The 27,960-nt window shown below is 31.2% G+C and overlaps 1 protein-coding gene across 2 annotated transcripts; it reads left to right on the plus strand.

The window, feature by feature from the left end:
* On the plus strand, positions 1–26,929 carry LOC119631792 (probable serine/threonine-protein kinase DDB_G0282963). 2 transcript variants are annotated; one of them, XM_038024303.1, is made up of 3 exons: positions 1–473; positions 4,808–6,174; positions 25,499–26,929. In XM_038024303.1, the coding sequence occupies exons 2-3, from the start codon at positions 5,427–5,429 to the stop codon at positions 26,866–26,868; spliced, it is 2,118 nt and encodes a 705-aa protein (XP_037880231.1). In that variant the 5' UTR covers positions 1–473; positions 4,808–5,426; the 3' UTR covers positions 26,869–26,929. The 2 variants fall into 2 exon arrangements, with proteins under 2 accessions (XP_037880231.1, XP_037880230.1); XM_038024302.1 differs by having other exon boundaries at positions 1–457.
* Positions 26,930–27,960: the final 1,031 nt, after the last annotated feature.

Here is a 27,960-nt window from a genome sequence, read left to right on the forward strand (position 1 = left end):
AAAAAAAATAAAAAATGAAACGAAAACAAAACAAAACCAAATACAATAAATTAACAATATTTTGAGTCACACATCAAAAGAAACGATTTTCTGTAGGAAAAAAACCAAACAAAATTCATAATCTGTCTAAACCTTCAAGAAATCTATAATTGAATCGATGCAGAAAAAAGGTGCAAGAATAATAATAATAATAATAATAATAATAACAACAAAATAAGAGGATACAGCTATATAAACTTTCTATATGCATTACTGCTGCGTTGCTATCGCATCCAAAATTTATTATTTTCTATTACTTTTTTAACAATGAATTGCGAAAAAGTTTTCATTTAAATGAAACTGATGTACGTAAGAATATCTAGGATGAGGAGAGTAATCAGTAAATCAGTAATAAAATCACGAAGAAATCTATGCAACTTCTATGGAAATTATTACGAAATGTAAATTCATCAAATATGTGAGTAGAAACAAAAGTAAGCAAAAGTTATTCTATCGTATAGCAAAGAAAGAAAAAAAGATCAAAATAGAAAAAAATATAGGAAAAATATTCTATTAGTGATTACTTAATATCCTTTCGTGAGCCCTTTTCGTGCTATTCTTGTAATTCATGTTATTATTGCTGTTGTTGTCTCCATTACATATACGTATATATAGTTGTTGCCAATGACTGGTATGTGGTGGTGTGTTTTTATTGCTGTAGTCATCATTTAAGCGGGTAGTTCAGCAAAGGACGCTTCAAATCACAGTATTGACACCAACAACAACAGCAACAGTGACAGCAAAAACAGCAGTTAAGCCATTCGGCTTTAATCGTCTAGCCTCGTTCTTATTTGAGAAAGTTGCATTTTCGACAACAGCAACAACAATAATAGTAATAATAATAATAATAATAATAATAATAACGGCAACAACTATATCGATAACAACAACAACTAGTTTTTATAAAAACTAAAAAAGAAAAGCTATTATCGAAAGTTTAAAAAGAAAAAATTTATGAAAAAGTTGTGCAAAAAGAAAAATTATTGCATTATAAAGCCTGAAAAGCTGAATCGCGATAATTTTCTTGTTCTTATTATGACAGCATTGTTTTCTATTTTCTTACCAATATGCTCTCACTCTTTCCATTTCTCTTTCGATGCTTGGCAAACCCTTACAAATAAACAAAAAAGTAACAAGAACAGCTACGACAAAAAATCAAAAGAGAGAAGACGAGCAACAGCAACAAAAACCGTCTCATTAATAACACACTTGTTTGCTCAACTTGTTTGAATAATAGAAAAACACCAAAGCAAGCTGCAACAGCGCAAATGCAGAGTTACCATATCTTATAAAATCAGTTTTCAACGATACAAAACGATACCAATATATAGACGTAACCAGCAAATTACTTAGATTTTATGCAACGTTTATAAAATTTATTAAAAGTTAACATGTTAAATCCACGTACACAACTACCATCAAACCCTTTGATTTCCAATTTCAGTTTCAATTTTCTTTTCTTTTTTTTTTTTTTTTTTTTTGTTATATCGCTAAATCTCATCTTCCCTCCCCGTTTGTCGTTTAGCAAACAAGTGCTCAACAATATATCGCGTTGTTCATATAGAATCTTATATGATTGCCTGTCAGTCATATTAGCGTATACCTCTACCTATACCTATACATATAGACATAGCCACTTATAGTTAGATTTTAGCGCGTTTATAATTCTGACAGGTGGCCATAGACCATAACGTCCAATATACTGGTTTCCTAAACAACATTTACACATATATATCTACCAAATATATGTGTATGCATATGTATAAAATGTGCGCACATACATAAAAGACGCTAAAAGCAACAGCATAAATTGCTTTTACGGTACATATACATGTCTATATATATATATATATATATGTGTGTGTGTGTGTATGTGTTTAATTCTCTGTTTAATACCATAATTTCTGCTCCTCCTTACCGTGTTGATGTCGTTGCTTCGTTAAAAATTCAATTAAAACTTCTATGGAATTTTAACAACAAAATGTATACACAATCATAAGAAACGGTTTCCATCACTGCGTCTTTCTCCTTACTTGCTTAAACAGCGCATGGAACAATGCATGTCTGATATTGCTTTAAAAAGTAAGGTGTTTACACAAATAAAAAAAAAAAAAAATAAAAAAAACATTCTTTTAACGCTTCCATCTCGGCAAAATATGCTACATGTACCGAAGCATATACAATGAAACAATGAATGAAATCATTTTAAATTGAGTAAAAAAATGATTTGTTTTTATTTGTGAACCCCACTACGATTTTGTATAGTCCGAACTGCGCGAACAGAAGCGTGCAACTTAATATCGAATATAATATCGAATAATTGCCACCTAAAGAAAAATGAATAGCAAATCGAAATATTATAGGCGTGCTCGAACGGCTATAAGTACACCGTACCACTTCGCCTAACAAAATATCAAAAATTGTACTCATTCCCAAATAATCTCGATAAGAACTCTTCCATCGAATAGGGCACGAAGGATGACCTAGCGTGCTTTAAATTTATCAGAATTGAATTTCTTTACCTATATTCGTCATAAAACACATAAACTTAATACCCTACACCACATAATATTATTAAAATTTACAAGTTTACTTGCCAGCATTCTGGGCGTAACGTGTACGCTAACAAACAAGAGACTATGGCAAAACAGTGTCGCAACGTTAGAAAATGCAAGTTCGCGAAAACGATTTGTTTTATATAAAACTTGTGCAATGAGTAAGAAGAGAGCTATCAGGTAAGGGTATTAGTCCGTCTTACGCTTGCCCTCTACCTCACGAATCGATGGCGGTTATTATTTGAAAGAAATTACTATAATTGAAATTTACAAAAGTGAAACTTAAAATTTGGAAAAAAATACGTTATGGAACATTTATAAAGCTCTCACTAAATCCATAGACATGAAAGAAGCAGAAATGGACGAATACTTTAATCTTCATATGTTATACGAAAACGTACCCACCTTTCATTATATCGATCAATTCACCATAATTTTCTGAAACAATTCAAGCTTGTCTGTCTGATGTCTCTCGATATATTTTTCGGACTACAATTTTTGGAATATTTTGATGGAATTTGGTAAACTAATGTGTTTTGGCCCAGGGATGAATTTCATTATAAATGGATTGGATTGAACTACTTTTACGATCACTGCCGTTCTAGAAGCGTAGATTGAAGAGGAGTTTAATTTGAAATATTACAGTTTGCAAAATTTCTCAATAAAAATCGTTGAATATTAATATTGCGGCATTTTAAATACATATGAAAGTTTCGAATCGGATGACCTCATTTTTGGGAGGACCCCCCTCTCATAAAACGGTTCTCATCAAATCTGAGCTTTTATGTAGTAGCAAAAGCGTTTAATTTTTATTAATTTATGGTGAAAATTGGTCTACAGCAGTAAATTGATATAAAAATTCATTGTGACCAATTTAGATCATGTACGCCTTTTTTTTTATTCCCTCCTCATATAAGCGGTTTGATAAAAAGTACAGCTTTAGATGGCGAAAAAGGACAATTTTAATAGCTTTATGATAAAAATAAATGAAGGACCATAAGAGCTTTAAAAAGAAAATTAAGTTTGATAAGCATGGACCATCCCCATACTGCTCTTGGACCTACTCCCATATATAATATCCTTTTACATGGGGAACACACAATAATTTTTGATATTTTCTCATGAAAATAAGAATGGAGAATTTTATTAGGCGATACTTTGTAGGGTATTTAGTAGCAGGCCTTGCTATTGCTTGACTACAATATTTTTACTTATTTTTTTCGTTTTTATTATTTGACCAACCACACAGGGCATGTCAATATATGATATATCAATATCAAAACCGAGCGAAATGCTACTCTAGGGGAGTATACTCATTCGTTTATACCTATAAAATATTTTATGGCAGAGTTTAAACGACGCTATACGAACTCCCCAAGATGAGCAGAATCGCGATGGGGTCCGAAATGATGAGAAAAATTCACAAATGATATTGAATGATCATTGACAGAAAGTTCATGAGGTAGCATATTTGAATGTCCTTTAAAAAAGGACTATAAATGGCGTCTTGCCTGAGAACTTTGCCAAGCAAAAACTGGCCGCAATATGGTTGTTACGTTTACTGAGAAGAACACATGAGTAATATTTCAAGTATTCGGTGAAATTTCAAATTAATAAGGATGAGTTTTTGTAGCGTTTCGTGATCGTGGGTGAAACATGGACACATAAGTTCATGCCGCGTACGATGGCAGAGACAAAAAGAAAAGAAATCTTTGCTTTTTGAAGCGAGCTTTTCTGTAATTAATTTGAAGAGCAATATTTACAAGATAATAAGAAGATCGCATGCGAGAAAATAAAAGTTAAGTCGCGGTAATGTAACTGTGCTAGGAAAACACATTAGCATAATAATCTATAAAATGGTTTATGAGAATGAAACAATAGTTAAAAGAACTATATAGAGAAAATTCAATTCTTTCAGAGAATGGATAATAATGTACCCATGGAAAGGAATGGAAAAGAAAGTGTTTAGCAATTGTAACAGATTTAAAATTTGTTACTCAATGTTGTTCGCTTTTTTGTTTAAGCGAAATATTTTTTTCGACGAAAGCGTAGGTGTTATTATTATTGTTATTACGATCATATTATTTACATAATTACTATCGCCATCATGGCCAGGATTCAATAAAACTATTCTTCTGCAAATTTCCCATAAAAAATATGTTATAAAAATTTTTATTAAATAAAAATTAATTACTTTTTTTATTTATTTACAGATGCGCGTATTTCCGCTTTCCGACATCTATCTATAAAATACTTTATTAAAACTACGTATATAAATATTAATTTAAAATAGTAAAAAAGAATAAAAACGTATTCGAAAGAAAGAATAGTCATGTAAAAAATTTAAAGCCAATTAAAACTTAAAGTCGTTCAAAGCAATAAGAAGAAGAAAGAGAGCGCGGAATAAAAAAGAAATAATTAAATAAATCAAAAAAAAAAAAAAAAAAAAAAAAAATCATCCCCCTAATCAACGTTACAACGAAAGCAATACCTAACTGTGAAACACAAGAAATTTTGGAATAAAAAATTTAATATTTATATTTTGTTTTAAAATTGTGCCGGAAAAATATTTATTCTGTTAAAAATTAAAGTTTTGAAATTTGTAAAAAACGCGAAATATCCTTCAAAAGGATACTATCATTATAGTGACGGTAGGCGAACATGAAGAAAGGTTGTATTCTAATAGAATAAAAAAAAACAAAAAGCAGATTTCCAACAAAAAAAAAAAGAGAAAAATAATAATAAAAATAAATAATTAAATAAACAAATAAAAAGAGTAAAAACAAAAAAAAAACAGAAAACTACAATACTGAAGCATTAAATACCACAAAAATGTCTGTGGAGTCTATAGCGGCTTCAAGTAAAATTGTTTTAGCAAAAAGTTCTGCTGCCTCAGCATATACATCCGCCAACGCCAACAATACTAGCAACACTCATGGCAACACTTTGTGTATTCCACATGCAATACGTTATGGCGAAAGTCAGACAGTAAACCAACAACAGCACCAACATAATGCCATCGTTAACCAAGGACGACGTTCGCAAAATGCAAAATATTTACACCAACACTTAAATGATGAACAAAGTGGCCATCAAGAGCAACATCGACACCAACAGCAACCGGAAATTGTACATGAGTCAAGAAATCAAACGGCTACAACAACAATATGTGTTGTTAAAAAATCATTAGACCAACCCAATGGCAACAGACGCATCAATACAGTGACTATTGCGGAAGAGAGCAAGATTACGTTTAACAACAAAAACAGCAAAATTACCCCATCACATGAAAGATCGGCAACTGAGTTAGTAGCAAGGCAGCCCCTACCTCCACCACCACCTGTAAGCGACGACGATGACGAAATTCTATGTGAACATTTGGAGTGGTCAGCTGCTCAATCATTGGTTGAGATGAATGCCAAAGATAAACAACGTCGTCATAGCAATAATAATTGCCACAGCAACATGAGCATTTTCAGAAATAACAACGACAGCAACATTAACACCAAAAATCATATACAACATTTACCTACAGCAAAGACCAATATTTACGGTGCCTCTACCAATACAGAACCACAGAGTAAGTGTTAACGAATAATTTTTTTTCACACTGTCTAGTGATAACAGAGCGTACTACGGGAATTAATGTAAATTTTCTAACATATATATATATATATGTATATATATATTAGAAACACCTTAAAATATTCCTGTAGATATTGAAATAAACGAAAAGAGAGTTTGTTTGGTTTTTTTTTTTTTTTTGTTTTCTTAAATATGGTCTTAAAGTGAAGAATTAAGTTATCTTTGCTTGATTACATGCAGTGATCATGAAAACTAGTTACATAACGCATGTTGAATATGTGTGCCCGCTGAATTGTTTCTTGTAGAACGTACAGAATATTTAATAGGTGTTGTATTCTGCACAACATCAGCGAGACTATTATTTTCAGGTTCTCATAATTTACTAACCATTTTTTATAACAAAATTGATATTATTGTGATTACAACTGGTGTAGAATACCAAATGCAATATAGACATAAAAAGTGCGACAAGAAACGACAATCACAAGCTTTGGTGACTACGGCTCAATCACAATGCCAAAACAGAGCTGTTCATTTTAATTCTGATTGTGATAGATACATAGATAGATAAAGAGAGAGAGAGAGAGAGAGAGAGAGAGAGAGAGAGAGAGAGAGAGAGAGGGAGAGGGAACTTTCAGTTCGTAGGGGAGATAGCCGGGTAAGGGAAAGTGCATTTCCTTTACTCGTTTATGATTTTATGAAAGCTAGTTATCGAAATTTGCTTTCGAAGGAAACAACAACAACAACAACAACAACAATTCATGAATTCTTTAGAAATGTTTTTTAAGCAGATTTTTATTTGAGAATATACAGCAAATGCGTGGATGCTATTTAATTTTATAGAAGCGTAAAAATGATTTGAATCGATGAACGGTCGACAACAAGCAATAGGATGATAAAACGATAGCATTTAATAAGTTCACCAATTCGTTGCTTTTTTGTGTGACCCTTTAAAATGGTAAGACAAGGAAAGTGTTATTTCTCTATATATATATATATATATATATATATATATAGTTCTTTCACACTTTTATCTATTTGTCATCGACGGATGAGATCTACACACATTTTGCCAAAACGTTCGTAACGCCCAGAAAGGAACTTCTCTTAAGTCCCATAAACCATACAGACTCTTGATCAGCATCAAATTACGCACCGATTTCAGCATGCTCGACTGCCCCGCTGTCTAATGTCTGTTGCAATTTGATACGAACGCATATTCTATGGGCGATACTGTGGCACTTGTGCAAAAATGGACAAAGTTGATCGCGCCTACCAATGTGACATTTAAATAAAATAAATATTTATTTATTTGTCCGGTCAGTCCTTAAGTTAACACATTTCGAATACACTTTTTTAAATTTTATTTTTACTTGAAATTAAATAATTTTGATTTCTCTGCATCGAAATTTCGTTCAACTTTTTCTTTTCCATCCGTCCGTCAATCTTTTTCGTTTTTCGTTACCAAACCTTCTCTTATGCGATATAACCCATAATAACAGCAAAGAAACGCAATGAAAAATTCAAGTTCTGTATTTTTTTTTTTTTTTTTGTTGTTGCCGTTTTACACCAACTGAAAAGGTTTTTTTTTTCCTGCACACGTTTCTTTGGCTGAGGAGAATCCACCAAATAAATTGAAATATTTCCGTCGATAAATGAATATAAATTTGTACTCTCTGAAGTCTATATTTGACGTTCTTCTTCTAGAAATGCAATTAAGACGTTCCTTTTAAAAAGCTCTCGATACAGACCCTCTTTGAAGTAGTACAGCTAATATATATATATATATATATATATATATATATACTTTTGAAATTCCACAGACTATTGTAAATTCCGAGTCTACGTTCCTCGTTATTTGCATTGGTTTAAGCTTAGCTGTAGACTATTTCGTGTTTGGTTTTAACTGCTGGACAATGCTGCAGAGAATTTTCGCAGACAATTTCCTACGCACTTCGAATGCAACGCAACAATTGCTTCGCACAAGTGCTAGGAAAACATAAAACTGATTATCGCGTTTCCTCTATAAACAATAATAAATAACTTTGGTAACTACGATGTCATCGATATGAACGAGTAGACAAACGAATATCACTGAATGTCGCATACAAATACACATGTGTAGCAATGTATATACAATAATAGGACTTAATATATGACAATAAAAAATAAATAATAACATTATAGCCGGGCAAGGTCGGCGATTAAGTTCCTTACACCATATCCCCTAACTAGTAATAGAACGCGAATCTTTTCTTTACACTCTTGTGAAGAGGAGTTTATGAAAAGCATTTTGCTCAATTTTTCGGCCAAAAATTTCGCCAGAATTTCTACATTAATGCCACGAACTTTTTCCCCTACTGAATATTGTTCATTTACATTTTATTTTACGTAATCGTTGTCTGCACTCATAGACTTAACCAATAAACGTGGCTTTTAATGACCACCTCGTCTATTCCTGAGGTAAAGAGTATTTGAGAAGTACTTTCAAGATCTAAGTTACCAGGTTTTGACAAATAAAGTAATTTAAGTAATAAAACAAAAAAATGAAAAGCCATAAGGAGAAAAAGCAAGCATTCGTTTGAATATGTTCACCGAAAATGCTTATTGAATACAATCGCATTCTTTCGATTAACTTAAGATGTCCGCATTGTGAAAATTGCGATGAGAAAGATAAAAAATTACCCGGACTTATTTACTTGTTTGTATTTACTTGACGAAACAATTTTTTTGTTTCATTTAAACTTTTTCTTTCGGACAGGTATCATTTAAAAAAGGCTATTATCGCGCGTACATGTGTCAAAGTGGAGAGAAAATATTAACAAAATTTTCCAAAAACAAAAACTAAATAAATAAATCATTGAAATTTTAAAACAAACAGTTATCTCAGGCAGCAGCTCAGTCGTACGTCTCAAAACTTTCGCAGAAATGGTCGCGCACTCGCCAAGTTCGTATTGTGTGCCGTAACATGTGTCAACGTAAATCTATATAAGACAACATATTCGTTTATATATAACATTAACAATCAGTATATATGCGTGACATTGTTTTGTTGTTGCATTATTTAGAAATTTCCATCACGTATGCATTGTGCACATCCTGTTGCGTCCTCATATATCGATGCAAAACTGAGAATTGGATTAAAGGAAGAATTAAAAAAAAAAAAAAAGAAAAAAACTCGTGAAGCTGCTATTGTTACTAGATTTCATGAACAGAAACTAACATTAATGACTACACACTACACGTCCGCACAGCACAGAATATAGAATCGTTTATTCATTTAACGCTCGGCAATGTGATTTGCCGAAAAAAAAAAAAAACGCTCCGCCTACAAAAATAATCAAATATTTTAATTTAATGCGAATAACGTTGCGACCGGATGTTAACGTAAATCTTTATTCAATGAAAATTTGGTACATAGTTATATTGACACTAAGCATATACATGTAAATATATTCCTATATATGTATTCTATTTATGTATATTATGTATATGCATGTTCATATTTAACATATATGACCGTATAACATTTTATGAACAATATACAGACATATTTTCTGGGAACAAGTTTTTGGCTGACAGCTGATACTGTTTGTGGTTCGAGGAACATTATTTGTAGAAGTTTATATGTCGTGTTGACTTTGAACGGGGCAATGTCATTGGTATGTTTCACTCATTACCCATAAGTGCAAATTAATTTTCAAAATAAATGCTGCTTACATTTTTTATCTTAATAATGGAATTGGATTCAAAATAAATTTTAGTATCTAGAATAAATTTTGTTGAATAAGAAAATCAAAAAAAAAAAAAAAAAAAAAAAAAAAAAAAAAAAAAAAAAAAAAAAACCTCAAACAAAAATATTCATTTTTAGCTTACAGTTATATGTATATGTATAGTTATTGGAATTCGTATAACCGCAAGCCCACTTGTGGTAAAGTTTACATGAAGGTATGCAACACCCAGAAGTAAGTTTAGAAGATGGATCGGATGGATGGATCTTTTATTATATCAAAATATTCGGAAGCACTTTTTGAAACCAATTTAAGTTTGTCGATCCGTTCCTTAATTTTTTTTCTCGTATTTAACCTACAGATAACCGTTTTTAGGATATTGTGAAGAAATTTGGTACGCTGGTGATTTGGCTCAAGCACGAACGCTACCGAAGACGGTTCGGAGCGGACCAGTTCTTTGGCCCTTACCCATAAAAGACCTTATTTTGAAAAGGTATTATATGAATAAGTAGAAGATGGTATGGAATAACTCTTTATGACTAGAGTTTTTAAAGCTGCTAAACTAACCATCTGATCTACCTTAAGTAGAAAAAAAAAAAGATGAAGAAGAACAGGCAATAGTCTTAGTTGCTAGTAGTCATCCTACCGTTTAATAATAGTAATAGTACTAGAGTTGACATTATTTGCATGCTGTACACATTTTGAAAATTCATCAGTACTTCAATTGATCTGTTATGCATATATCTAATGCAAAATATACCAAATTTCAATCATTAGTGAAAATAATCAAAGTTTTCCTGACCATTGGTTGCGTACTATTGCTTATGACTTAGAGTACCTTAAGCATTAGCTTTCAGCAATTTACAGTGCAGACTTTTCTCAATGATTCCATCCTATGATGTCAAACAAGTCAAAAAAAAACCAACATATGTACACAAATGTCTTTGACAAAAGCAGCAAACGAAGCGCTTTCTACTAAAAACTTTTCGAGTAAAGAAAATGACGAACAATATTTGAATATAAAAGGGGCGTATTATATATTACTATAGACAAATATGATGAAAATAAAAACAAAAAATTTGCAGTGAAATAAAAAGGTGTGCCTATAGCATAATAGACGTCAAAACTTGAAATTCGTTTATTTGGGAATACAACTTTTGAAAATAGGACGCTACAATTTTCATTCATTTCACTCGAATTTCGCCTGGCATCTTTAAAGGAGAGTTCTCTAGAGAATGACGTCGTATGCTTTCGATCAAGTGATTCACACAAAAGATTTTCGGTCGAAAAACGAACTTTTTCTTTCAAACACTGACTAATCGCTCAGAACTCAATATTTCTTAAAAATCACTCTTTATATATAGCAATGATGATTATACGATTATCTTTTATTTTTTTTCTCGAATTCAAAAGTTGGCGGTGTCTCCAAACAATGGCTGCGTTGTTGGCATTTTTTTAATATATTTATAAAATAATTATTTTGTACTTAAATTAATTCCCAATGTCCTCGCCGAGTATTATTATTTTGCTACTATACCTTCCATCCAAACAAAAACAACAAATTTTAAAAAAACTCTTTTATTTTTAAGGGTGATGACAGTGATGTTACCACTTAAAGGCGACAGTGATGTTCCCTTAAAAAAAAAAATTATATACAACAATTACAATAATTCAATCAGCTGAGTGCATAAGCACTTGATTTGATCAACTTTTTCTCGGTGATGATCATTATTCAACTTCCTTAATTTGGGTATATCCGCTTCCTTAATACAACCAGATTTCCGTAATAATATTAAAAAGAAATAAAAAACACTATATCCTAGAATATCTTACATCATCCTCCACTTACTCATATAATTATTTTTCAACATAATACTTAATATGGAAAGTGGTCCATTGCCAATATCGTTCATGCGTGAACGCAAACTCGCAAATATACAAAATATTATCAAGAAACCGCAAAAATGGTTGTCTGTAAACTGAACACAAGAAAACAATATGGACAGATGGACAGACAAATTTCAAATGAATAAAAAGTCAGTCTATCTCAATTGCTCCTGGATGTTGCATATGCACGCAAAAACGTAATATTTGCTCACGAGTGGTGTACAGTGTAATGAATTGAACGATCAAATTTATTACACAATTTTATATTTTCGATTTTAAGGAATTAATTATTCTTTAGCAATAATTAAATGAACTAATATTAATTATTTAAATATAATTTTTCAATAAAAAGCTTAACATATATACATATATATAAACATGCGTTGTCGTTGACGTAAAATATATTTGATAAATTTTATCACGTCCGATAACAACGAATATACTTAAAGTAAAATTCATATTTTAAATTTCGTACGCGTACATACATCTACGGCACATGATACACTGAAACGCTTACCATTGTTTAATGAAGAGCAGCTTAATATAAATACGTAAAAGTTATCTATGATTATATCACTTATTGAGCCGGATAGCCTGTGCTGCTAGTGCTCAATGTCTTTTTTTTTTAGTCTAAGAATTTATTTCATTAGTCGAAAATTATAATAACAATAATAATAATAATAATAATAATAATATATCAATTATTTTGTCTTCTCATTCACGTAAATTAAGCTAGTCGAATAATATCGAGATAATTTTTTCAATTTCGTCGTTTAAAGGAGAAGGTATGTAATTAAAAAGTTTATTTAAGTGAATCTTTTAAATTAAAAGAAAATAATAATACCCTCGAGCTGTGTTTTAGGTTTGCTTTAAAAACAAAAATATCGTCTACTTATTAAAATCGACATGCAGGGCGTATGAGTTAGTTGTATATAAAATATTTAATAAAAGAGATATAAAATACTATTCTCTCTTCCGCTCTTTCTCTTTCTGAATCCATCACTCATATCATATATTTTTATAGTAATTGAAGCGTTCGTTTAATAAATTTTTGACTGTTCAAATATATGTTTGACTTTAAGACGGTTGTTGTTGTTGCCTTCGCGGAGGCACGCATAATCATCATAAATTGCGAAAATAAAACAGAAAGAACGTGTTATAGACCACCTGTTCACTTTAACTTATATACATATATATATATATATATATATGCATATATCATGTTTTTTTCTCTAGTATGAACATGTGTTTAGAAAACAAACAGCTAAGCTTAAAAAGCTGTTGCATGCTCTTGCATAGAAGACACTTGCGTTTACCTATGAACCTGAAAGCAAATGAATGGAAATTTTGATTTTTTGTAGAGGGACGACAAATGCACGAAAAAACCCTCGCGTGACCCTCAACACAAAAGTAGACACATATATACATATATATATATGTATATATATATATATATACACAAACGCACTATTCGAAACTATAGATTTACGTACATTGCCAAAGGCATTTATTTGGCTATTATACCGACGGTCACTTTAATGCTTCCAAAGGCCGTGAATCGATTTTCAATTATGGCGCATTACCTTACAATAGCAACGACTTTTATGTATAAAATAAGAAATAGAAAAAAAATTTCTGCTCAAGCAACAAAAATTTAATCTATAGCTGAACTTAAATTACGCTAATCACATAAGTACAGCTTAAAGGTCCAAACGTTCCCATATATATAAAATTTGAAACATTCGGTATTAATTATTGTGAGCGTATTTGGATGGATTGCGCTTGTTTTCTATCGTATATAATTTTAATATTTGTTAGCTTTCCTGCTACATGGCGGACAAGTAAAAAGTGGCAGTTTTTTTCGTAGCTCAATAATGAAATGATACAAGTAGAAGGTTACTATTGATATTTCTAGCTGCTGTTTGAAGTTTTCGCTGGAGAAATTTTTACATTTTTGACCATAACCTTTAAATGTCTAATAATGATATCAATAAGGTGACCGCAAATTCCACATAGCGCTTTAAGCTCTCAATCTATTAATTTGAAATTACAACCGTATCTTCGTAATAACATTCTTTACAAAAGCACTTCACTGGATTTTGAAAAATACTTTCAAAACATTTCGAACCTTCGGAGGGTGGGATATGTGCAAGGAAATGCTATTCGAAAGGTAGCTAGCCCTTTGTTTGCGCGACCTGCTGGCCCCAGCTTTTTGTTTTTAAAAAATTAATAAAAAAATTTCATGATATATATGTCACTATATGAACAAATATTTCGAAGATAATGTTTTAAAATGAATTGATTGATCTTTTGTAAATAAGTTAAAGAGAAAACGATCTGTAACTTTATGGTCGCAAAGCAGTTTTCCCCTTAAACCGATTTAATACTTCCATGTTAAAAAAAGTCAAACTATTGTGAACAATTGTGATTATTGTAACTGTTCAACTCTCGATCGAATTACTATTAATTATTTCAATGGGTTCGAAGAATTTTTAAAACCATCCATTAGATAGGCTATAAAAAAGGGAGCGAGAGAGACGAAGAAAGAATGTAAAATCTTGATGTTGACGCAGCTAATAATATGAGACCTTACTTGGGATGAATCTTATCCAAAATAGGTTTATCAAAATAAACTCACTTTCCATCACCGCAATATGATTCGAAAACATTCTCATTTCATGGGTATGAGTTTCACGCTGCGAAAATCGCCATTTCATGTGTATTGTTGGCCTTAATTCGTGTGATGATATAATCGTTTTATTTGCTGGCTGCCTTTAAGCTCAAAACCGCCATTTTGAATTGCCTTTATTTATTCGCTTAATGCTGGGTAATTTTCTTTTAGTGCATAATAAATTTCGTCATCATTGGGGGAATAATCCCCCAAATCCTAGTTTGATAAATCGAAACGCATGTACATTGCAAAACTTGGTACTGTCTATCCTTTTACTTGGTTTTGATCAACTTACACATAAAGCATAGATGAAAAGCAAAATGACATAAACCGAAATTCATCTTGCTTCGTTACGTTTAACGTCAACATTTCAATAAATTACGGAAATTTTTTCTCATAGATTTATAACTTAAAAATAACGAGGAGCACCCTATTTGCATATTCTCACTATAGATAAGTTATATGAAAAATTTATTAGGTAAGCTTTTATTGTAATGAATTAATAATTGTGTAAATAAACATTCGCATATAAGAGCGGATCGGGAATACGACAAATCAATAAATACCCTACACCACTTCGCTTAATGCAATTACTCGTATAACGTCTTTTCAAAATAAAGTGCTATATGGGATGTGGTCGGGAAAGGGGTCCGATCTGAATCATTTTCAATGGAATTCGTCCATGGGCCAAAACACGTTAGTGCGCCATATTTCATCTAAATATCGAAAATTGCGCCCTATAGGTTGAATACAAGAAAACAAGACGGACAGATGGACAGACAGATCGATTTAAAAAATGATTCTAAATCGATTTGTATAATATATAAAGGCGGATCTATCCCAATTGATTCTGGGTGTTGCATTCGTCCGCACTTACTAAATACATTCTTGTATCACAAGTGGTGTGCAGTGTAATAACAACCTTAACACAAGCTTATTTTAGAAAAAAAATTTGTGTGTACTCAAGAATCTTTTATTTGATACCGCGGTTGATCAAGCGGTTTGCTACGAAAAAGGTAACTCGCCGTTATATGGCGGCTGCAAAATTTGAAGATGCAGAAAGATTGACCACTGTATATATTTATCGAAATCGCAGCGTCGTCCATAACAGGGAAGAGCCTGAAATGGTGAATGGCAAATTAACTGAAAGTTTATATATTTTGTGCGCTTTATATGTTTTATTTAAACAATATTAAATCTCTCTATGGTGACTTCGGTATTAATTAATACCGAATTTAAAATAATTTCAAATCTTAAAGATCAATTTGTATATATATAAACGAAGAGTACTAATAATAATCATAAAAAAAAATAAAAAAAAATTTAATTGCAAAATTTTTAGCGAAACCCTAATACCCAGACATTAAAGTAAAACCAAAGCAATTAAACTTAATTCCTAGAGAGATAGGTGAGTGAATGCAATATCAAAATGAAATAAGAAAAAAAGGAAAAAAAAAAAAACAACAAAAGTAGAAAAAAAGTGGAGAATTCAAAATGAAACGATTTGCATATTAAGATACCATAAGCAGTGATTAGAAGTGTTCTGTATAACGAACAAACGTATAAATGAAATTGGTCTACAATACAATACCAACACTAAACTCTTGACAAAATGGTGAACAATTTCGAAACAATTTCATAGTGGACTAAAACTAAATTCTAGTTAAAATTGAAAGACCATTTAAGCTCTTAGCAGAATTTTCGGTAAAAGCATTTTAGCTACATATCTTGTTTAGAAAAATGGTGAGAGAAGAGGATAATATGGAGAGAACTGTTTGCGAAAGGTCACTCGTGTAAATCTCCATACATATGAAAGGATTTTAAAAAGCTATTACGTTCAGCTGTGCTATATATATATATATATAAATCTATGTACACACTGTAGTGCAGTTAAAATCATTTCGAAAAAAAAAGACTAAAACATATCCTTAATAAGATTTCCTTATTAAGGCATAAACATAACTATGCGTATATCGGTACATAGGTACCGGTATACTCTCTATCTCTCGCTCTCTCTCTCTCTCTCTCTCTCTTTGCTGACAAATGACAATTTAAAAACTTTCAATAGCATTTGACAGACACCAAAGCAATTCGCATTTAAAAGATGTTTTATACACGAATTTTAATTTTAATTAAAACTTTTAGTAAATGTATTGTAATAAAGCTTACGTTAACTGCATAAGATGTATTAATATGCTTTTCAAAATAATGAACTTCAAGTTTTTTTTTTTTTTGTTGTTGTTCAATATTTCCGTTATGTTAATATTGTACGTTTTCCATTCATAGGGTTTTCGTTTCTTTTTTTTCGTTAGTGAGTAGGCCAGCCATACATACTAACATTTAGTGGCTCATTTTCTATTTACGTTAACTCTTCTCGTACCACTTGGTACCATTACCAATCATGATAACTTTATATATATATATATATATATATATATATTGATATGATTTCTCCTCTATTACATTTCATTAAAGGAGAAATAAGTTTGTTTTGGCAACAAAACCAGCAACAGCTGCAAGCGTACATAGATATAAACGAAGGGAGATTTTATTAAATTGCTGGTGCTTATATATATATATATATATATATATATATACATATATATATACATACACGCCCATATATATGTATATATATATATATATATATATATATATGTATATAATAGAGGACTGCATAAACTTTTGCACATACATGGCTTGTATATATTGATTGTATTGTAGCAGCTTTGCCTATTTGTCTTAGATTTCTTATTTACTTATTTTTAAACACACATCAAACAAACGCATACTACTGCCGCCCTCTCTATCCTAATTGATGGGAGACTAGCGTGCCAAAAATATTTAATAAATATTGTACTTTGTTGTTGTAAGTGTATATGTACGTTTTCACGTTACAACAGCAACAGCTTAACATGTATGTATATCAACTACAAACACACCTCAAAGCGAACGTTTACAGTAATAACTAAACTAAAATGATGAAAATCGAAATTTTATTTACTTATAATATTTTATTCATTTTCGAATTTTTTTTTTTTTTTTTTCATATTATTTTATTTTTTCTTTTAGTTTCGGTAAGGTCTCATGGAAAGCATTGATAACAATTTATATTGTAATAGCTTTATTTACAAGATATGTAGTTTTGTTTTCTCTCCCTTTTAAATGTTTCACAAAAGTGAAGTAAGCAATATCGTGTAACGTGTGTAAAAAACTTATTCGAATAATATTTAAGAGGTGCGTAAGCTTGAAAATCGATAAATAAATCAATATAGTAATCTCTCTAGGACCTCGTAAGTTCAGAGAACTACTTAGACAATAAACTGAATTATAATCCGCACTAAAATATGACACCTTTCGATAATAGTTCCATTCAGCAAATTAATTAATACAAAATTAATTAATTAATACAAAAAAAAAAAATAATAATATAGCAAAAGGGACAAAAAAAGTTATAAAAAAAACGGTAGCTTTGTCACCCCATGTACAAATTGCCCACTAAGCTTATGTTAAAACTGCAGAAAACAATAAAATAAAATATAAAAATAATATGTGTATGTATTAATGATATACAACTGTAACGCGAAAGAAAAAATTATTAAAACCAAGCAGCAGAATGTCATTATTATTAGGCTCGGAATGTAGTTTCGTTTTTCCTCAATAGTGGACTTAATAGCACGTTTTCGCAGCCAAAATTACGTTTACGCCGCACAATCATTATATATATACTTTGCCAGTCGATATAGCAAGACTTGCCTTGTGCAAAAGTTCGATTGATTCTACGTAGTACGTTTTTTTTTGGTACGCTTTTAGAGATGGAAGGAGAAGAGCAGCATTTTCACACAGCACATTTCACTTTTTTTACTATCGAAAAGGTAGTAATGCTGTCCAATAAAAGAAAAAAATGGATAGGATATATTGGCGGAACGCCCCGTGCCAAAATTTGTATGCAAAATTACATTGCGGCCATTTTTGATCTTTAAAGATGCTCATCATATTCTGGAAGGCCAGTTGGTGGTAATGGCGACTAAATGAACGCATTCAGTGATGCAAAGAGCCGAATAACAACTTATTGCTGAAATCGTTGAGCGGATAAATTTACGACATTCGACCGTTCGTGATGATGTGAATCGTCTATACATGTAGTTGGAAATCCTCTACAATTTCCATACTATGCCAGTTATTTTCTAAGTAAGGCCGACTTGGAAGTACATATGAATTTCCATTTCTTATATTATAACACTTGACTTATATAATGAATTGGCTAATTTTCAAGCTTGACAAACGGTTTTTAATAAGAAACACGAAGAAAACTTTTATTAGACCGATTTTGTTTAACTTCAAATTTAAGTTTCCGAGACTTACTATAAATATAATATTTTTTATCATTCTGAATTCGTAACGGTGATTACATCAGACAGATAGAGCAACTCGCTATTTGTTTCAAGCAAGGAAAACCTGTTCAACAACCCAATATACATCCTCCTTTCTCTGTAATCGATAATAACCTTCACCGTTCTTAATAAATTGTCAAAGTCGCGATCTGCGAAAAAAAAAATAAAAATAAAAATTACGTAAAATTGCTAAGAAAATATTTCTAAAATCTGTGCTTACAAACGAAGCGAAATCGTTTTGAATTAGGCGAAGTGCTCCTCAAAAAGTTACTTAGAATGCTGCAAAAGACTGCATTAAGTCTAATCAGTATTTTAAAAGTAAACTTTTTTTTATTTTCTTCCTTTTTATATTCTTCACAACTTGCACTAAAAGGCTATAGTATGCACGACGGCAAAGCGCTTCAGATAGACACACTTTTTATTACACCGAAAGTGATTCTGAATCAATGTAAGCCTCGCTTGTTTGCACGTTCAATCTACAGGCTGAGATATTTTGATCTAAATTTCCCACCCACATGTTTTAGGCTAACGACGAACGCTGAATGAATCCAATTCAATTCATTTGCGTTAATGTTAATAGGCCTAAGTAGTATTGTTTTGCTAACCAGCAATTTTTAAAAATTTTGAAACATTTAGTTCCGGGAATCTGAAGTTGAATTCGTTTAACTTGTTTGAAAGGTACTTTCATACAGATTCACGTCATACATGCGGATGTTGTTCGAATTTTTTAATTTGAACGCACAAGACATTCGAATTTTGCCATTATCCCGTAGTAGGTATATACTGACACATAAAAATGGTTCTCGAAAGCCGAATTTAAATTCGTTTACCTTGTTTTAAAGATATTTTTATATAGAGTCATTACGTTTTCACTAAAGTATTTTGCGTTTCCTAATTCCTGGTAAGCGGAGACTTGCAAGTCCAACCGTATTGTAATCCTTCTTAGCAGAGCCCTGTCAAAGAGTTTACAGAGGTCTGCTAACGTAGTTGGTTGAGTGATGTCTTTGTTAGTTAACTTCCAACTTATCTCCATACCCTTTATGTCATTAAGGTTTTTTATAGCAGAAATATGTTACACAAGAGTTCTCTGCGGCCTACTACTGTCAATGACAGTACTATGATGCCCGTTATGCTATTCAAAATTGTGGCCTAAATTTACACTTCAAAACATATCTCTGCGATTATAGCAGATGGAACAGAAAGTAGAACTCAAGTAACCTTGAGTATACGAGCAATGCAAATATATTTTAACTTAATTAGAGTTATGCAAATGGATCTGGTAAGTATTTGTTTAGAGATTCGCCTCAGTATTTGCTACAAGTCATACATTATCAGATGCATTTTGAAACAATTTTTTTGTGTTCGTTTAAAACTTTGCAGCTTTTTTGAGCGCACTTTCTCAAATTAATCATTAAAAGCTCAGTGTCAACATACATTCCACATTTAAACATTTACACATTTGATCTCAATGTTCGCAATTTTGATTAGAATAATAATAGCAAATGATGGAATACATGATTAAACGGAGGATCCGGTTAAATAAACTCAGCATCTCCTATTGAGCGGATAGATGCACACGTATTTAATAGGATTTCTGATGAACATATAAATGTTCGTAAGCATATCTTAACATTATCTTAACATTGATGATTCCTGCATATACAAATACTAGTATTTGGCCCCAGACGCTATAAAAGTTTTGCTTTCATGACAGTTCATATCTCACGTGCGGTCGACTTTAGTTTTGGTCCCAGTCTGCAGTGAGTGCTGAATCGGTGAAAGCATAATACCCATCAGACGGCAACCAACACCTACGTATCCCTCGTTCTCTTGCCTCGCTTCTTTGTGATCGTTACCGTATTGCGAGAAGAGAGAAAGATCTCCTGAGTTATTGATCATAGTAAATTAAAAAAAAAAAAAAAAAAAAAAAATTATAAATTGATTTTGATCCATTTGAATGGCAGAACTGAAAAAATTTGAACTGAGCTTTTCTTCTTTTGGGAAAAATTAATTCATTGCAATGATACTCTTAATGGCGAGAGATGCCATCATCAGGATTTTTTCTGCTCTAATACTTTGATGATAAAGAAACTACTCATTGGCTAAATACGTTCAAAAACATAAATGCAATCTAAAAAATAATGATTGAAACAAAAAACCTGATGAGAAAAAAAAAACTTCTGCATTCGCATTCAATTCATTTTTAAAACTAATTTTTTTTTTTTAAGTGAATACGGTATCGAAGTACAAACACATCAAAAAGAGCAAAAAAAAAAAAAAAAAAACAACTTTGGTACTTATTTGACCTTCATACATTAAAAGTAAAATTCCAATCAAATTTTTTTCGAATTTTTTATATTTTGTATTGACATTTTATAATCATTCTACATAAATACGAGCAGCAAGAGATGGAAAAAAAAGTATATTTTATTATCGTGCATTCTATTTAGCGGGTTGATGCATATTTTCGAATTATAACACAAATTGATCAATCAATCGTGCTTGTCTCTATAAATAGTGTAGTATAGTATAATATTATAGTACACTTTCTGAGGATTCCATGCATCGACCTATCCTCTGACCTATCCTAGACTTACCTTATTGTTTCCTCAACGGACGACGGCAAATAAAATGATATATTGTTTATAAACACGTAAGCTGACGCTAAGCTTAGATTTAACGCCTTAGATAAACGCCTTTGTGGTGAATAAATCGAAATCCTTTCTCGATTCCATTAAAAGATGGGCAACCATTTTGCGAAAATCTTTTATGCTCTTATCGTTAGACCAATCCTAGAATATATATATACTTACAACATGGTTATCAATATCGATATGACATTTTGTGTAACTTAAGTTGCAGCAATATTGGAATATATGTGTTTTAATGTTTCTCCTAGAGGATACTTAATTATTGTGTTCCTCTACGACTGTCCCACTATCCACCTAAAAATGGCAATTTTATAAACCTTTTCGGGATTTTATGCTTAACGTTAAATGAAAATTACAACAACTTTGGCGTTTTTTTTTTTTTTTTTTTGTTTTTCATTCTTTCAATGCGACAAAAAAAGCGCACATGGCGTCGATTGGGCCCAAATTGATTGACCCTTTTCTTTTTTGTAATGTTCCTGGACAAATGTGAATGTGCATTTCATGATGTATATGTGCATATATAGGCATGCATTTCGGGCTCGCCATGTTGCATGCGTGCTAGAATGCATTCAATTTTTAAAACAGTTATTATAATATTATGTTATTATAATTATTATATATATACTGTGCTTGTCGTAGTTGTTGTGGTTATCATTTACTGATTTCTCTATTTCCAATTATTATTATAATTACTTTTTTTCTTTCGTTTAAATTTAGTTTAAGTTTTCGTTTGTAACTTAAAATTAATCTCTTATTTATATTTAAATTAATTATAAATTGTACTTTAAAAGTTTTTTATGTTAAACGCTTCAAAATATACATACATACATACATACATACATACATACATAAATACATACATAGTTATTGATTGAAAATATGTTATAATCAATTTGAATAAATAAATAAATTTAAGATATTGCATTTAAAATTTCTTATAATTTTCTTATGCAAAATTATATACATATAGATTGTTTTCATCATATTTTTCTTGCCAATCATTCCATTTACGTAGTCTCTCTATATCGCTTAGAATGAATATATATATATATATATTTATATTTATATATGTATAACTGGTTATTATTGCTCTTTTCATTGGTAATGCGTTATCATATTGTCGTCGTCTCTTATAAGTATAACACGATATGATGCTTACGGGATTTTAGGCAATTTCGTTACATAAAAACTCATTTCATTTAATACTTTCTTTCTTTTCTACGGGCAATATATAAACAGTTTTGCTGATTGCTGTTTCTCCAAATATTAACCGCAATCTTAATACGTTTTCGCATAAAAAAGGAAAAAAAAAAAAAACGACGAGAAAAATACCGATTAACGATGATATCAAAATATATTATTCTATTTACAGTTTCGTAAACACAATAAAGTTTACTTAATATCATTATTTAATATATAATATCATGTATGATTAAATGTCGTAATACGAGCAACACTCATACGCCCAAAGGTTAGCTAAAATGGAATTTTATTTTATTTTATTTACAAACAGTAAAAAGGTTTATTCCACCAAAATATATTTATGTATGTATGTAAGGGCGTAAGTAAGGATGAAATACATGAAAGGAATTTTCTTATCATTTTTCGTAAGAAGAAAAAATAACTATATAAGTAAATAAAAAAAAAAAAAAAAAAGTATATTAAGTCGATTGTCAGTCAATTATGGGGTTACTTAACCTTTACGTATATACGTTTACCTTAACTTGACTTGTATATAGTCTAGGGCACTGTATGAATAACTGAATCGATTATAAAAAGATTTTACTTTTTTATGTAAGTAGAAAATTGCAATTCATCCGTTATATGTTGTGTACAGTGAGATATTTGAAGAATTTCTATCAAAGGTTTCTATATTAATTCAAGTGATATTCGAGCTTATAAGTGCCACAAGAAATTTCATTATAACAAGGGGTAGCCTCGCTGCAATATCCCAAAAAATAGTATAGTTTTCACCATTACTTTGGGATAGAAGGTGAAGTGAAGCTCTACAATGATAATATTTAAGAGGGTTGTTAAGCATACATCTTTGAATGTTTATATACCCCGTATAACTTGCGGTATAAGGGCACTTTAAGTCTTTTGCGAATGTATGCAACATCCAGTGTAACTTGAAAGAGACGCAATTCTCACTATATCACTAAGACTGTCTCTCCGTCCGTCCATATTGGATTCTTATGCTCAAACTGCCACTGGCAACTATGAGATATTTTGCTAAAATTTTGATACACCGACAACTTTTGACCCAAGGACGAAATCTATTAAAAATGATGCGTATCGATCGACTTTTGCGACCATTACCCATATAATACCTTATTTTCAAAAATCGTTACATGAATCAAATCGTTCATTAATCAAAGAGATATTGAGTACCTAACAGGGGGCAACTTCTCATAGTAGGATTTTTATTTATTTCAAAACGAATTCTTTTTTAAAAGTATTAAAAATGGTAACATCGAGAGTTCGGGGATTTACGGCAAGCAGCTGTAACCCGCGTAGGTGTTGCAAATATGAAAAAAGGGCCCTTAATCTAAAAGTAGTCAGAAATATTTGCAAAAAATTAATGTTTATGTCTGTTTAAATGCAAATATATTTTATTTCCAACCAAAACAATAGCCACAAAGAAAATAATTGGAGTTATATGCCATAACGTCTGAAGAAACCGTAGACATAATTTTTATTATAAAAAAATTTCGGTTTTTATTAGTTTGCGCAATCCTTATACGATAAAACTGCCATTTCATATTCACATATTGTCCTTCAATCTCTTTCTTCGACGATTTTATGCCCGAAAGTGCCGCATCTGTCAAAGACGAAACGACACGGTTTACAGTTGGCATAAGAAAAGGGGGCAAAAAAATTATTATTAAATTTATATTTATAAAATGAAAGGCTTTCATTGTTCTTTGAAGAGGCACCGGTTTTTTGTTAGAATCGCTCTCAGTCTCATAACTATTCCACGGTAGTCTCGATAGGGCTTCTTATTTGAATATGCTTTTAAATGAACATAATCCGTCTGAGTAGCCGAAGGCGAGGAATCTCAACTAGCAAGTCAATGGCTAGGGGTTCGAATCTCAAGTACGGTAGAGTTTTTAATAAAAGCCGATAGCCTTAGATGCTAGTGCTTTTAAGAGGTGTAGTCTAAGAATTTATTTCTCTGGCGAAATTAATAATAGTAATAATAATAATAATAATAATAATAATAATAAATGAACATAAACCCTTTTTAACAACATCTGTTAATGGGCTTCGGAAGTTTCTAATTAACAAGAAAGGCATTGGACGTATTAGATTTGCTTCACGCGTGAGGTTTTTTCAAATCGCTTCTTCTTTCTTTTCTTTTTTTTTTTTTTGATTACCTAAGGTTTCTTTTCCTACCTAATATTTCTTAGGTAAGAACTTATGTTTATCAACAGCTCTTTCAGTTCACTCTTGGCACAATGAGCAAATCCGCTGCTTACATAAACCTTCAGACGGAATCCATTTTGCGTCTTGATGTCTTTGTTGATCCCTCTACTACGTGTGGCCTCCTCAATGAAGCTTTGCTAATGCACATAACTTACTATATTTCAGCTTTTAGCAGTGAATTTTTGTCAATCTTTTGATTCATCCCCAACCACATAAGACGCAATCAGCCAATTTTGATGGACTTTCATTTTACTTTGTATGTGATTTTCGTAGCGAATGTGTATGTTTACGTTGTATCCACTATAATGCTTCGATATTTCTACGTTACAAGTGTTAGAGCTAAAAAAATAAAACTAAGATATTGTCAATGTTGATAGTTAATATGCTATAAATGTCAATTCATTTGAAATAATTTTTTAAGAAAACGAAAAATAATTTCATTGAAATGAAAGCATTTATAGGAACTTCCATCGTTTCTAATCGTAAGCCTTATGAACGTATTTTCAATAAATTCTCCTTAATTTAAGAACAATTTTTTAAAGTAAATTTCTCTTCTTAGTTATTAGGGCAACAAGCGATCATAACCGTCATCAGAAAAGTAGCCAGGAAACTTTTAAAGTTTCCGGTCGAAGTCCCACGGAGGATGGTAAAGTTATATTTTATGCTCCACCAGCCGGTGGCTTGAGCTCGAATAGTAATCGTCATATGCAACAAAATAATCAAAAATCAGTAATTAAAAGTGATTTCTCTATACCGGCTAACATCTATCGAGAACGCAGCATCGAAGAAACTGAAGCTGCTCATGATCTATTATCACTTTCGCAAAGCTTACCGCCTTTAACTCCTCCTTGTGTAGTAACCATTATGCATCAGAATTCCATCTCATCGTCGGCATCATCGTCATCTATCGTTGCATCGGTACCAACCGCATCCGCCTCAAGTCCACCTATACTGGTAAAAACTCATATGCAAGAAATATCCAGTTCTTCCAATCACCAGCACAATCACAACATTAATAAACATAATCTACTGCATAACGTTAATAATATGAATATTTATGTGGATACAGCAGATCATCATAGTCAACAGCCTTCAAAAATACGTTACATTAGCAGTGTGTATGACGGCCAGACAGCAGTCAGCACAAATGCGGGCAATTGTTCACCTTTGACGCCCCCCAACTCCGATCATTCGTCTGATATAGATATTGATATGTCCTCCTCTTCAGAGTCCGGTCAATCGAATCATCATCAGCCATCGATGCAATTATGGAAATACACTATGAATATAGTGGACGGCCGTACAAAAGCCTGTAAAAAGAAAGAAGAGCAGCTGGGCAAAGCCGAATCAACTAAAAAGAAACGTGGCTGTTATAAATGTTCCGAGTGCGGCAAGCAATACGCAACTTCTAGTAATCTATCGCGTCATAAACAAACGCATCGTTCATTAGACTCTCAATCGGCGAAGAAATGCAATACCTGCGGCAAAGCGTACGTCTCAATGCCCGCCTTGGCAATGCATTTGCTAACGCACAAACTTTCGCACAGCTGCGATATTTGCGGCAAACTATTCTCACGGCCCTGGCTCTTACAAGGTCATCTACGTTCTCACACTGGCGAAAAGCCATATGCCTGTGTTCAGTGCGGTAAAGCGTTTGCCGATCGTTCGAATTTAAGGGCACATATGCAAACTCATTCGATAGATAAAAATTTCGCATGCAAAAGATGCAACAAAACATTCGCATTAAAATCATATTTAAACAAACATTTAGAATCGGCCTGCGTTAAAGAGCCGCACAATGAAGCGCCACACAAAACTAATAAAATTCTGATTGAAAGAGACGATGAGGAGAAACGTGAATCTGGCGAGCTCACTGATGCTTTACTTAATAGCAGTGATGAGAACGACGAAGATATTATTGTAGCTTAAAAGAATAAGGAGACTAAAGAAAATTAAGTAAGAAACATTAAAAAAAAAAAAAAAAAAAAAACCCAAAACGTAAGGTAAGTGATTAATGTAAAGAGAATTAAGTAACTAATCAATTCTCTTATGCAAGGCCCTACACAAATTTCAATTAACTCCGTAGAATAGTTAAAAAAAAAAGATAAAAATAAAAAAATAGGAATAATAATAATAATAATAACAAAAAACTAAACTTAATACTCAGTTTTACAAAAGAAATGTTTTAATGCAAGCTAAGATACTCTCTCCAGTAGTTTTTGAAAAATTACGAAATTTTCTTAGAAAAAAACAACAACAAAAACCAAATATAAAACAAAAGTTCTTATTTAGATAATTTATTCAGTTTTACTAGAAAATAAAATTTACTGTATTTAGTGAGGAGCAAGAAAAAAAAAATAAATAAATATTTATTTATATAAAATAAAGATTTTATTTATTAGAGATTTTCTAGTGAAATAAGAAAGTTTTTTAGCGAATAAGCCAGAACAGACAAAGAAAAAATACGAAAAATAAAGAAAAGCAAAACCAACCAAACTACCAAATAACTTAAAGTAAAAATCCCATGCAACGAATATTATGGAACATAAGTAGAAATTTATGCATACATACATTCATGTACGAATATAAATGTATATATATATATATGTGTATATTCATATATATACATGTAAACATATGCACGTATCTACATGTATTTGTGTATTTGCATATATTATAAATGTACATATGTGTTTACGTATGTATGTATGTATGCATGTATGTATGTATATGTATATATATATATGTATTTTTATATGTATTATAAAAGTACATGTTTATTTGTACATATATATAAATATATGCAAATTTATGTATTTATGTGTATGTATATGCATATTAATATATATATATATATATATATATATATATATATATACATATATAATTTATCATATACATCAGTATGTATGTATATAAATATATGAATGCATATATATGAATACGTGCATACATATATAAGTGTATGCATTATTATATATATATATATATATAATATATAATATATGTAATATATTATGT

This window comes from Glossina fuscipes, unplaced genomic scaffold (assembly GCF_014805625.2).
Source record: "Glossina fuscipes isolate IAEA_lab_2018 unplaced genomic scaffold, Yale_Gfus_2 1, whole genome shotgun sequence".
Classification (NCBI taxonomy): domain Eukaryota; kingdom Metazoa; phylum Arthropoda; class Insecta; order Diptera; family Glossinidae; genus Glossina; species Glossina fuscipes.

What these genes read in the sequence shown, in the direction of transcription:
- LOC119631792 (XM_038024303.1), top strand. Translation starts at nt 5,427, where the DNA reads ATGTCTGTGGAGTCTATAGCGGCTTCAAGTAAAATTGTTTTAGCAAAA. An exon ending in TACCAATACAGAACCACAGA is followed by an intron (nt 6,175 to 25,498) that starts GTAAGTGTTAAC and finishes TTCTCTTCTTAG; the next exon opens with TTATTAGGGCAACAAGCGAT.